A 13,058-nucleotide genomic window follows, 5' to 3' on the forward strand; every position below is an offset into this window, starting at 1 on the left:
AATGTTGGAGGATTTTCTCTGCCCCATTCATGTGCTCTGTTCAGAAACATCCCTCCTTCTTTTTCCCCTCCACCAAAAAAATATTCCTTGGTAAAGTCATGCGCTGGGTCTCCCAGTGGCCATTTCTTTTCACAGTGGAATGACAGGCATTCTGGGAAAGGGTGTGGGCATTCAAGAAGGGACTACTCTGGTGACATTCAGAAAAGGGGACTTTGACTCCCCTTTACAGAAAGGAGTACTTTTTGTCCTGTTAACCTGCAACTGAGGAGGAGTTTGATTCCCCTGAACAGGCTACGTTGATGTTGGCCTCATCCCAGCTGGTGCACGAGAGATTCAAATCGAGGAGGTGGCCGAAGCAGAGAATTTCCTGGCCTTGAGAAGTGAAGATCCAGAGAAGTACTTCCTGAATGGCGGCTGGACCATCCAATGGAACGGCGATTACAAGGTGGCCGGGACCACCTTCACCTACGAGAGAACTGGGAACTGGGAGAACCTCACGTCTCCAGGCCCCACGGAGGAGCCAGTGTGGATTCAGGTACTTGCAGAGGGTTCAAGTGCTGGGCTATGAAACCTGTGAGTTCTGGGTCCAGTCTCTGCCACTGTCAAGGATTCACTGCTGCAGAGTTGGGCAGACTTAATTAAGATACATGAAGCAGAAATTCAACAGGTGCAGCTTCCTAAAGCCCTGCTTTTCGGCATGAGGGAAAGCAGCACTTGTTGAGACTTCACTCTCCGACTGCAGCTGTGAGGCTGCCGGGGTCATAAACATATTTTCAGCCCTCGGTGATTCCGTGTCCTGGAATCTGCTCATCCCTGGCTTGTGTTTAAACAACCCCTCCCAGCTCAAGCTGGAGTGGAAGGTTATTTCGCGGCCAACAAAGAGTTGATTGAAATAGACCCCAAAACTCTTGTAGGTAACAGTATGGTATTTGTGCTCTCACAGAATTGCAGAGTTGAAAGGGACCCGCACGGTCATCTAGTCTGACCCCCCTGCAATGCAGAAATCACAGTGACCAAGATGATCAAGGGTCTAGAAACCAAGGCTTAGGAGAAACAGGGGAGGGAGTTGGGTATGTTTAGATTGAAGGAGAGGTGACAGAGAGGGGATGTGATAGCCATCTATGAATATCTGAAGGGCTGTCGCATGGAAGATTGAGCAAGCTTGTTTACTGCTGCTCCACTGTGGAGGAACCAAACCAAGGGCTTCAAGTTACAAGGAAGGAGATTCCAACTCAATATTAGGCAGAACCTTCTGATGCTGAGAGCTGTTTGACGGTGTACCAGACTCCCTCAGAAGGTGTTGGCCTCTCCTTCATTGGAGGTTTTTAAAGAGAGGTTGGATGGCCACCTGTCAGGTGTTCTTTAGCTGTGATTCCTGCATTGCCAGGGGTTGGACTAGATGAGGCTTGGGTCCCTTCTAACACTACAATTCTATGATTTGTCAGACTTTAAGGTGCCACGAGGCTCTTTGGCCTTGCTTCCATGCCATTTTAAGCTACAGTCATACCTCATGTTACGTTCTTTCAGGTTATGTCCCGCGACGACCCAGAAGTACCGGAAAGGGTTACTTCTGGGTTTCGCCACTCGTGCATGCGCAGAAGCGCAAAATGATGTCACGCGCATGCACAGAAGCGGCGAATCGCAACTCGCACATGCGCAGACATGCTGCTGCGGGTTGCGCTCTTTTCATGTTGCGAACGGGCCTCTGGAATGGATCCTGTTCGCAACCAGAGGTACCGCTGTATAGTTCAACTGTGGTTTATCCATGAACATGCAGAGTGCACTAGAACAAACTATGGCTTGGCTCACAACAGCCTGTTAGCGCCAGGAGGGAGGTAGAAGCCACGCGCCCACAATTGCCGCCATGTGCGCCACCAGGATTCAAATTAAAACCATAGTTCAGTTTCCCTGTAGTTTAAAATGGCCTGCGAACGAGGACTTTGTCGTTTCAGGAACTGGGTTTGTCTCTTTTCTGTTAACTGCTTTGAGCAAGCACTACAGATTTCTGGGAAACGCAGCATGTAAATAGACTGGCTATTGCTTCATAGCCTCCATCTTCACAGCTTTGCCTGCCCCCGCCAGCCATGCTTCTTGCCGCTTTTGTTCTGCAAAGCTGCTCTGTGAAGTTCTGAGCAAAGTGCTCCTCTCGAGTTACTTTGGAAATGGCAGCATCTGGCATTCGGGAGGTTCCTGCTGATCTGGGAAGCCTTTGCTGGCTTCCGTGGGTGGACCTGGCCTCTCTCTTGCCCAGCTGAAATTGAAATCTGTTGCAGCATTCCTCAGAACCCTCCAGATGTCTTGAACTGTCACTCCCATCACCCTCATCTGGTTCATTGGCCTGGTTTGCCGAGGGGGCTGGAGGAGAGGCACTACCAAGGGCCTCCAACCTTTCCAGAGGCTGCTATGACTGAGGAGACCACCATAGGGCCCCTCCTGTCAGTGGTACAGGCTCCTGCCCTCCCTGTATGGCCAGTTCTTCACCATTTTTTTCTGCAGGGAAGTCTGGTGGGTGTCTTCCTGGCTGCCAGGGAAGCAGTCAGACTTCCCAAGAGAGCTCTTTAGGAGTTAAATGGATTTCTCAGGGCTAATTCTTTTTCTCTCCCCTCTTGCAGGGAGGTGTTTACTTTAACATTCTCTTCCCCTTCCAGCTTGACAAGGAAAGGAATTCTTTTTCCTTTTTTGACCCCTGCTTGTCTTCCTCCAGCTGCTTGTGAATTCTGAAACAAAGGAGCTGGCTTTGAGACCCACCAGGCAGGCAGGCAGGCAGGCAGGCAGGGATCTCTCCTCTTCCTAAATCACACCACCTTGTTGGACATCAGAGGCATGCCAGGCTAGAGGTGGGGGGCTTTCGGTACATGCCTTCTTCCCCTGTCTTTTTTGCCACTGCCCTGACAGGTTATTCATTTTGTGTTCCAAGAATAACTTTGGTTCTTTGCTTAAAAGCTATTGTGGTTAGCGTGTTGGAACCTGGGAGACCAGGGTTCGAATCCCCACTCGGCCATGAAGCTCCCTAGATGACCATTGGGCCAGTCAGTGCCTTCTCTCAGCCGAACCTACCTCACAGGGTTGTTGTGAGGGTAAAATGGGGAGGAGAACCACGTACACCACCTTCAGTTCCTTGGAGGAAAAGGTGGGAAATAGAGATCAATCAATCAATCAATCAATCAGTCAGTCAATCAAAGAAGATCCAGCCAGATTCCTGAGCACAACAGCCCTCTCCCCTCCTGTAGTTTCCAGCAACTGGCATTCAGAAGCATTACTGCTTTCAACTGTGGAGACATTATTATTATTATTACAGTGGTACCTCGGGTTAAGTACTTAATTTGTTCTGGAGGTCTGTTCTTAACCTGAAACTTTTCTTAACCTGAGGTACCACTTTAGCTAATGGAGCCTCCCACTGCCGCCGCACGATTTCTGTTCTCATCCTGAAACAAAGCTCTTAACCTGAGGTACTATTTCTGGGTTAGCGGAGTCTGTAACCTGAAGCGTATGTAAGCTGAGGTAAAGGTAAAGGGGCCCCTGACCATTAGGTCCAGTCGTAGCTGACTCTGGGGTTGAGGCACTCATCTCGCTTTACTGGCCAAGGGAGCCAGCGTACAGCTTCCGGGTCATGAGGCCAGCATGACTAAGCTGCTTCTGGCGAACCAGAGCAGCGCACGGAAATGCTGTTTACCTTCCCGCTGGAGTGGTACCTATTTATCTACTTACAATTTGACGTGCTTTCAAACTGTTAGGTTGGCAGGAGCAGGGATCCCCATCATGGGGATTTGAACCGCCGACCTTCTGATCGGCAAGCCCTAGGCTCTGTGGTTTAACCCACAGCGCCACCCGTGTCCAACCTGAGGTACCACATTATTATTATTATTATTATTATTATTATTATTATTATTATTATGCTGCTACCCTTCATCTTAAGATTTCGGGGCACTTTGCAGAAGAAAATACAAGATAAAAATAAAAGTAAATCATTAAAACAAAACAGCAAAATAATACCTCTCCCTTCCCACAGACACATTTAAAAGGCTGTAGAATATTAATAAGCCAAAGGACTGGTTGGAGAGGAATATTCTACCAGAAAACCATGTTCCCATTCCCCCTAACACCCATCTCTCAGTTGGGAGTGTTTTTTAAACCTTGATGGAATTAGCTCTGAAGCAAACGAAGCTCAATCCCCCCCCCTCTCTTTCCCCGGAATTTCTTGGCTGGTCCTCAGAAAACTCAGTGCCGACCCCTTGTTCAATATGGCTGAACCTGTCCATTTCATTTTCTCTGTTTCTATTTTTTCCGGCCTTCCTCCGATTTCTGCATACGTTTGCAAATTTCACTTTTCAGACAAGAGAAAGCTTGCAGAGAGGCTTACAGATATCAAGAAGGCAAGCCGGCGCTTATCCACCCTTACCCTTTGGCCCCTCTTATTCAAGGCACATGTCCACGCTTTAAATCTCTCTGTCTGAACTGTCCCCCAAAACCTGCTCTTTAAAGCTGAATCGCAGCAAATGTCAATTCAGGTTTACCGTGGGTTGACACTTGCTCCAATTGAGTTTTCAAGAAGGAAAAAGGGGGGGGCACTTGGACACGGAGTTTTTCACACCTCAAAAGTGTGGAGGAAAGGTAAGTGTGGATAAGCCCACTCCTTGCACTCGGACTTATTGACATAAAAGGTACGACACAAAAGGAAAAAGACTGGGAGGGAGGAGGAAAAAAGCAAGTTCAGGCAGTTACAAAGTTCTCATGCCAGCCAGCTGGAAGGGAAAGAGTTCAAAGAGAGAGGTTAGATGAATGTTAATGCCTTTGTTTATTCAGGGAAAAAACAACTTTGGAGGGAGTCTCAAGCTGCTTTCTCCGACTTTTTAAAGATTATTAGTTTCTATGTTCACGCTAATGCCTTGGAATGACTTATAGCACATAATCTCTTGGAACATTCTCTGGGATTTGTAACGGAATTGAAAAACCTTTTAAAAAAATGTTATTTAAAAATATATACCCTGAGACGTCTCTTGGAACGATGCCCAAGTCCATTCCAAGAGCAGCAAAGTTTTGGCAACAACGGCAGCTTCGAGGGTGGGCTAATTCACACTTACCTTTCCTCCAATCTTTCCAGGCCATAGTCCTTACTTTAAAACTCCTTTTTTTCTTTTGCTCTGGAGCCTTCCCTGTGAAAACCTGCTCTTTAAAGCTCAATGGGACAATCCCCAGAAAGTGCAAATTGACGCTTGCCCCAAGTGAGCACCGAAATCGCAGGAGAAGCTCAGGGGCAAAAAACCCCAACACCCTGCACTTGGACATGAAGCTTTTAAGCACAGATCTGTGCCTGGAAAGAGTGGGAGGTGAGTGTGGATAAGCCCTTAATTAAGTTGGCAAGCCTTTGCCAGAGCTGTGTGCCCCACGGACTGATACTTGAACCCTCCTGCAGGTAGTCTGCCTTGGGGCATTCACGTACCACTACAACACACCGAAATCAGCTTGGAAATAAAATCTGAGAAGCTGTTTTACATCTCAAGGCTCTTAACCCCCTGCAGCTCGTCTTGTAAGGGTGCTGAGAAATGATTTGGGCCTCTTATCTCCGACTTGCTGTTCGCAGGGGTGATGTGAGCCAAACAGCCTTGAAACTGGTTTCGGCTTGCTGTGTAGTCGCACATTCAATGGCAGGTGTGCCTTTGCAGATAAGCCTGCCAATAAAGTTTGATGATAAGCTGAGACTGATATCTGGGGGTGGAGCTGAAATCACACACACACACACACACACACACACACACACACACACACACACCTATTTAAATGGTCAGGTTGAAGAATGTGAGGAAATGAAGGGAAACTGCCTTAAATATGTCACTCTAGTGCAACAAAGCCACCTTAAAAAAACCAAAACAACAGACTTTGCAATTAGGTAAGTGACAGGGGCACGTACTGGAACATGTGGCATGAGTGAATAATTGAACATGAAACTTTGCAGGCACCCTGCGAGCAGATCAGGTGAATCCTCATTGTTGTATAACTGCCCCATAAACAAATTGGAATGAATGCTCTGCAAAGATGGGACATAGTCTAACCCAGTGGTTCCCAATTTGTTTCGGGCCACCGCCCTCTTACTTCCATAAACTCACACCCAGTTCCTCTCCTCTGTAAAAAGCACTATTCAGAGTAGCAGTTTGCCCAGCACACTAAGCAAGATAGCACAATAAAATTCAAAACTATAACAATTAATTGCCTCCCCCCCCCCAAAAAAATCCAAATAAAACTATTTAGTTTAATTCATTCAACAGAATTGACAAACTTGATCCAGTGATACCAGCTTTGCAAAGTCTGGCAGTCATTTATACCTCCAGCACCTGCTTGCCGCGCCCCCTTGCCTCTTAGGTAATTCATTGCCCCCCAGGGCCTGCTGCTGCCCACTTTGGGTAAAGGTAAAGGGACCCCTTACCATTAGGTCCAGTCGCCGACTCCGGGGTTGCAGCACTCATCTCGCTTTATTAGCCGAGGAAGCTGGCGTACAGCTTCCGGGTCATGTGGCCAGCATGACTAAGCTGCTTCTGGCGAACCAGAGCAGTGCACAGAAATGCCGTTTACCTCCCCGCCAGAGTGGTACCTATTTATCTACTTGCACTTTGACGTGCTTTCGAACTGCTAGGTTGGCAGGAGCAGGAACTGAGTAACGGGAGCTCACCCCATTGCGGGGATTTGAACCACCGACCTTCTAATCTGCAAACCCTAGGCTCTGTGGTTTAACCCACAGCACCACCCATGTCCCTCCCACTTTGGGTACCACTGGTCTAAACACTGCGTGAGTTTTGTACAATCAGATCATGTGGAAAGCTGAAGAGGAGCCCACAGATCCATCCTGCTTTCCTTAGCTCTGAGGAGGGGCCCTTCCCCTATTGTAACATCCTTGTGATCCTCTGAAAACCAAACACTGGTCACTTCCTAAACTTTCAGTAAGTTTGCAGTTGCCGGTCCTCTGCTGCAGGCATCTCAAGGTCTTTTCCTGCTGGCCCTCTTTCTCTTGGCAGGACATCATCACACTTCCTCGGTACTTGGACCACATTTCGTTAAACGCTTTTTATACCGTCTGGCTGGATGCTGCCTAAGAACATGTTCTTCCTTGCCTCTCAGCTCTTATTCCAGGAGAAGAACCCAGGAGTCCGCTATCAATACACCATTCAAAGGGAATCTGAGAACGAGAACGAGATCACGCCGGCCGAATTCTTTTGGCAATATGGACCCTGGACAAAATGCACAGCCACCTGTGGCACAGGTAAGGATGCCTGCCTCTTTCTTTGCCTTTGTCTCACTGTTCAACGTTTGGTGAGGAGTGGCGGGGGGTGGTCACGTTCTGGCCTAGGAGCCAGAGCAAGAAACTTTGTGCGTTGGGGGAAATCCAGAAAAGCAGGTGAACCTTCCACGAGCCCTGCAGTCACCACCAGAGTCTCTTCTCTTCAGACCGCATCTGAGGGAGATGCAGAGAGAGAGAGAGAGAGAGAGAGAGAGAGAGAGAGAGAGAGAGAGAGAAGGCCTTTTCAGTGGTGGCTCCCCAACAGTGGCATGCTGTCCCCAGGAAAAGATGCCAGGCATCATAATTGTCAGCCTTTTGCTACCAGGCTAAGGCATTCCTGTTTTTCTAAGGCTTCTGGTTGTTAATTTTAGATTATAACTTTGTAATAGTCTCTTCTCTTTTGTGGAACTCTTGTTTCAGTGGTGTGCAGGATTTGTCTCTCTCAAAGTATTGCTGATTGAGCACTTGAATAAATATTTGTCTGCTATATTTTGCAATAATAATAATAATAATAATAAATTTAACTGATTTTAGCTGTTTTGCATTTTATGATGCTTTAAGTGATTTCAAGGCATTTTTTTGAATAGAGCACTGAACAAATGAAATGAATGAATGAATGGTGGCAGAAGGACTCATGACACTACTCTGTAGCCGTCTTCTAACAGTGGTGAATTAGGAGCCCAGGATCAGGCCTTTCGTGTGGGGCAGGAAAGGCCAGTGGGCGTATCCTCTCCCCAACCCCCAACAGTCCACCTTGTAGTAAGAAGAATATGGTAGTAATAATTAGCTAATGAAGTAGCCAGAAAATTTTGCTATCCCTTAATGGTGTCCGTGGGACGCAGGTGGCACTGCGGTCTAAACCACAGAGCCTAAGGCTAGCCAATCAGAAGGTCAGCGGTTCGAATCCCCGTGACTGGGTGAGCTCCCGTTGCTCGGTCCCTGCTCCTGCCAACCTAGCAGTTTGAAAGCACGTTAAAGTGCAAGTAGATAAATAGGTACCACTCCGGCGGGAAGGTAAATGGTGTTTCCGTGTGCTGCTCTGATTCGCCAGAAGCGGCTTAATCAAGCTGGCCACATGACCTGGAAGCTGTACACCGGCTCCCTCGGCCAGTAAAGTGAGATGAGCGCCACAACCCCAGAGTCATCTGAGACTGGACCTAATGGTCAGGCGTCCCTTTACCTTTAATGGTGTCCATAATCCCCTGCTTAGAGGCATGCAGTTCTGGCTTGAGAATGCAGCTTGTCTAGACTGCTGGGTAGGAAGTACCAAATGCATTTCATGTTTGGCCACTTCAATTAGAGCCCTGAATTGGGGGATGCAGCATCCTGCCTTGAGGTGCTGGCTAACTGAGTGCAAGATGGAAGGGTAGGCAGGCAAGAGAATTTATTCCGCTGGCAAGGAAAGGCGTTTGCAAAGGCCACTGCCACCCACTCTAGCCTGTGGATAAGGAAACCGCTGTTGTGGAGTGCATAAATTCTCAATGCAAATGTATCAAAGCGATCGGACAGGCAACACGGCTGGATGTGTTTAGACCCTGCCTGTGCCCCTTTGTCCAGGATGCTTGACTCTCTGCAAATGTGTGTGCCAATACATGCACAGTGGTGCATAAGGACATGGGTTTCTGTTTGCGCAGCTGCATGTGCTCCTTTCTCTTGCCGCCAGCTGGTCAAGGCCTCTTTGGAAACAGACAACTTAAAAAACAGAAAAGCAGAAGGCTTTGCCTTGTCCTTTGATGTCCGCCTCTTGTTGACTGGGGTAACTGGGAAAGAGTCCTCCTCTACAGCTGAGTTTTATTAAAGCATGAGATGAGGGGACCAAGTGTACAGGCCAGTTAAGGATGCTTCTTCACTCTCTCCTTAGGGTGCTTCCAAATGACCACCATTTTGGGGTGGGATTTAGTCGCGGCTAATTCAGGTTGTGCAACTCACCCAATTCCCCCAAAGATCAGACCTTTTGCAATAAGGAGAAGGAAGGGGTTTTTAATTTATTTATTTCATAATATTTATGCACTGCTTGATTGTAAAGCTACAACAAACCTCAAAGTGGTTTACTATCACTAAGAAAAATTAACGACAACAATTTAAAGCTTTTAAAAAGTTAAAATAACAAGAGATTTAAAAAAGATTAAAGTTTGCATTGGTTTTCTCAGTATGTGGACGGGATTGTTATAGGAAGGCTCGGCATTCGAAATCAGCCATTTCATAACTATTCCAGTTTGATTAATCCAGACATGAGGGGTTTGGGGTGAGAATGAGGTTCTTCTAAAGCAAATGCATATATCCCTATTTCCCAGTGTTGTTTGGAAGGCAGCATTTTCCAGGTAAACTTTCACAATGGCACTTGGCTCTCCCTTACATAAGAACAAAAGAACAGCCTGGATCAGCATCCCATCTAGTCCGGCATCCTTCTCTCACAGTGGCCAACCAAATGTCTGTGGGAAACCTGCAAGCAGGATTCGAGCACAAGCCATGATGGCTAGTAGCCATTGATAGCCCTCCTCCATAGATTACAAACCTGCCACACATGCTTCTACAAGTCCTAGAAGTGGCAAAACATCAGCTCCATGGTTTGAAGGGACGCACTGCAGTGAAGGCAGGGCCGGATCCTTCCAACTCAGTGCTCATTACTGCACGTTTGACTCCTACGGGCAAAACATTTCTTGGGGAGGCATTCTCCCCATCCCTCACCCTGCTACCCCACCTCCAGTCTGTTGCTGAGAAATCCTGTGTAATGGATCACAGCTGCCTGGAAGGCCCTGTGCAGATGGGTTTCACAGCTCCACAAAAGCCCAGAAACCTGATATCAGAGGCAGCAAATTGGATGTCTTCAGAGGGGGCAGATTATGTCACCTGGGAGGAAACAGATTCTCTTCTTTCAGCTCTCCCAGCTCACTGGGGCCTGACGCACAGCTACACTTGCCAAAGTTCTTTCTTTCTTCTTTCTTTTCTTTTCGTTCTTTCTTTCTTGGCATCTCTGTCCCTTTTACTGAAACCAGATCATCTTCCAGGACTCCTCTGCAGTGCCGACGCTCCAGATTTTCTGTCAGATGCTGTCACACCACCTTGACAAGGCCCAGAGCAGCACTTGGTTTGTGTGTGTTTGTGTGTGTGAGTTCCTTGTGATGTATTTGTATTTGGCTGCATAAACACATACACCATACACATGGTTTGCCCCAAAGAATCTTGGGGACGGCAGTTTACCCCTCACACAGCTACAAACAGGGGAGGGGACACCGCTCAGTGGCAGAGCAGCTGCCTTGCATGCAGAAGGACCCAGGCTCAATCTCTGACATCTCCAGATAGGGCTGGGAGAGATTAGTGCCTGAAACTCCGGAAAACTGCTGCTAGTTGGACTCCCTCAGAAAGTGGTGGACTCTCATCCAGATGGCTAGATTCCTGAATTGCATGGGGTTGGACTAGACCAGAGGTTATCAACCTGGTCCCTACCACCCACTAGTGGGTGTTTCAGGATTCTGGGTGGGTGGTAGGGGGTTCTGCAGCACCAGCTGAATCCTTCTTCCATCGAGCGCTGGTGGGCGGTAAGGAAATTTTACCATCAAGAAAGATGCATTAGTGGGCGGTAGGTATAAAAAGGTTGACTACCCTGATCGAAAGGTCGGCGGTTCGAATCCCCCCAGTGGGGTGCGCTCCGGTTGCTCAGTCCCAGCGCCTGCCAACCTAGCAGTTCGAAAGCACCCTCGGGTGCAAGTAGATAAATAGGGACCGCTTTCTAGCGGGAAGGTAAACGGCGTTTCCGTGTGCAGCTCTGGCTCGCCAGAGCAGCGATGTCACGCTGGCCACGTGACCCGGAAGTGTCTCCGGACAGCGCTGGCCCCATGCCTCTTGAGTGAGATGGGCGCACAACCCCAGAGTCTGGCAAGACTGGCCCCTACGGGCAGGGGTACCTTTACCTTTACCTTACCCCTGGACTACAACTCTACAATTCTGTTATCGGTATAAGGCAGCTTCCTGAGCTCCTGTGCTTCTAGGGCTACAGTTCCCAGCACCCTTAACAAAACATATGGCTGCATTTGGGCTTGTGAAAGTGGATTTTCCTCTAGGCTTGATTGGCAGGCTGAATTTCCCTGAATCTGATTGGCTGTTGATTGGTCTGCTGCCAGCAGACTTCAATCAGGGGTCCCAGCCGGGGTCTCCCCCCCACACCCAAAGCCTCTGGTGTGCTTGCTGTGCTGCAAACATTGACGCCAGCCACTCATATCGTTTGTGGCCTGTTGGCCTTATGAATTGTTATTGCCAGACTATGAAAGGGAACTTTTAAGCAGGTTCTGGGTCTCGGAAAGGAGAAGGGGCTGATAGGCAATCAGGGAGCAGAAGAAGGGTGACATAATCGTGGACTGAGGGAGGCAGGGGGCTCTCGGGTGATTTCTTCATTTGCTGGGTTGGGAGAGGAAGTCTGCCAGCCAAGCGCCTTCTGGGTTTCCTGCCAGAAACTGAGGCTGCCAGAAGCACATCAGATCCTGGCTTGTGACCGGCCCCCGTGGGGACTGCCCAGCCTGCACGCCAGGAGCAGCTCCAGCATCCAGCCCCACTGAGCTACGCCAACCCCTGGCCCACGTGCCTCCTCCTTGCTCCCAGGGAAGTGTCTGTGTGCTTCAGCCAGCTGGGAAAGGATGAGGGAGAGGGAGAGAAACACACACAGAGAGAGGGGGGGGGTGGGGGAGAGAGAGAGACCTTTGCAAGGTCAGAGACTGGAGCAAAGGGTCAGCTGGCGATGAGGGGGAGAAAGGACAAGGCAAGGGATGTTCTGTGTCTCGTAGAAAAGGAGCCCACAACAGGAGCAAGAGGCAGATTGTTGCAAGTGACAGGGTGGGGGGACTGCACATAAGGACATACAAAGTGCTTATTGGATCAGGGCAGTGGCTCATCTAGTCCAGCGTCTTTTGGCCAACCAGTTGCTTGTGGGAAGCCCATAAGTAGGATTTGACAACAAAAACAACAACAACAATTTATTATTTATACCCTGCCCATCTGGCTGGGCTTCCCCAGCCACTCTGGGACCTTCCAACAAAATATTAAAATACCGTAATGCATCAAACATTAAAAGCTTCCCTAAACAGGGCTGCCTTCAGATGTCTTTTAAAAGTCTGGTAGTTGTTGTTCTCTTCGACATCTGGTGGGAGAGCGCTCCACAGGGCGGGAGCCACTACTGAGAAGGCTCTCTGCCTGGTTCCCTGTAACTTGGCTTCTCGCAGTGAGGGAACCGCCAGAAGGCCCTCAGAGCTGGACCTCAGTGTCCGGGCTGAACGATGGGAGTGGAGATGCTCCTTCAGGTATACTCCCCTCTTGTGGCTTCCAGCAACTGGTATTCAGAAGCATTGCCGCCTCTGACTGTGGAGGCAGAGCAAAGCGATCATGGCTAGCAGTCATCGATAGCCCTCCCCTCTTCCATGAATTTGTCTAACCTAAAGTTACCAGATTTTTTCCCCAATGAATCCGGGGACACTTTTCAACTTCAATGGATTTAGTATGGGGACTGATTTGTAAATCCAGGGGCTGTCCCCAGGAAACAGGGACGTCTGGTAACCTTAGTCTAAACCTCTTTTTAAGCCATGCAAGATGGTGGCCGTAATTGCCTGCTTTGTGAGCAAGTTCCAAAGTGTAACTATGCCCTGCGTGAAGAAAGACTTTCTTCGTCCCAAATCTTCCAACCTTCAGTTTCATTGGATGTCCACAAGTTCTGGCACTATGAGACTGGGAGAACAACATCTCTCTATCCACTTCCTCCATGCCATGCATTTTACAAATGGCAAAGGAGGCTCTCCGGAGG

General features: G+C 48.7%; 1 protein-coding gene across 2 annotated transcripts in view; it reads left to right on the forward strand.

Annotated features, from left to right (window-relative positions):
- The window catches only part of ADAMTS7 (ADAM metallopeptidase with thrombospondin type 1 motif 7), a 67,766-nt gene that overhangs the window by 22,844 nt on the left and 31,864 nt on the right, over positions 1-13,058 (forward strand). For both annotated transcript variants that reach the window (XM_083713050.1, XM_083713049.1), the window contains exons 15-16: positions 291-535; positions 7,111-7,252. In XM_083713050.1, the coding sequence (XP_083569176.1) occupies positions 291-535; positions 7,111-7,252 (387 nt within the window). The remainder of the gene's footprint in view (positions 1-290; positions 536-7,110; positions 7,253-13,058) is intronic.

This window comes from Podarcis gaigeae (genome assembly GCF_964106915.1).
Source record: "Podarcis gaigeae genome assembly, chromosome: 14".
Lineage (NCBI taxonomy): Eukaryota > Metazoa > Chordata > Lepidosauria > Squamata > Lacertidae > Podarcis > Podarcis gaigeae.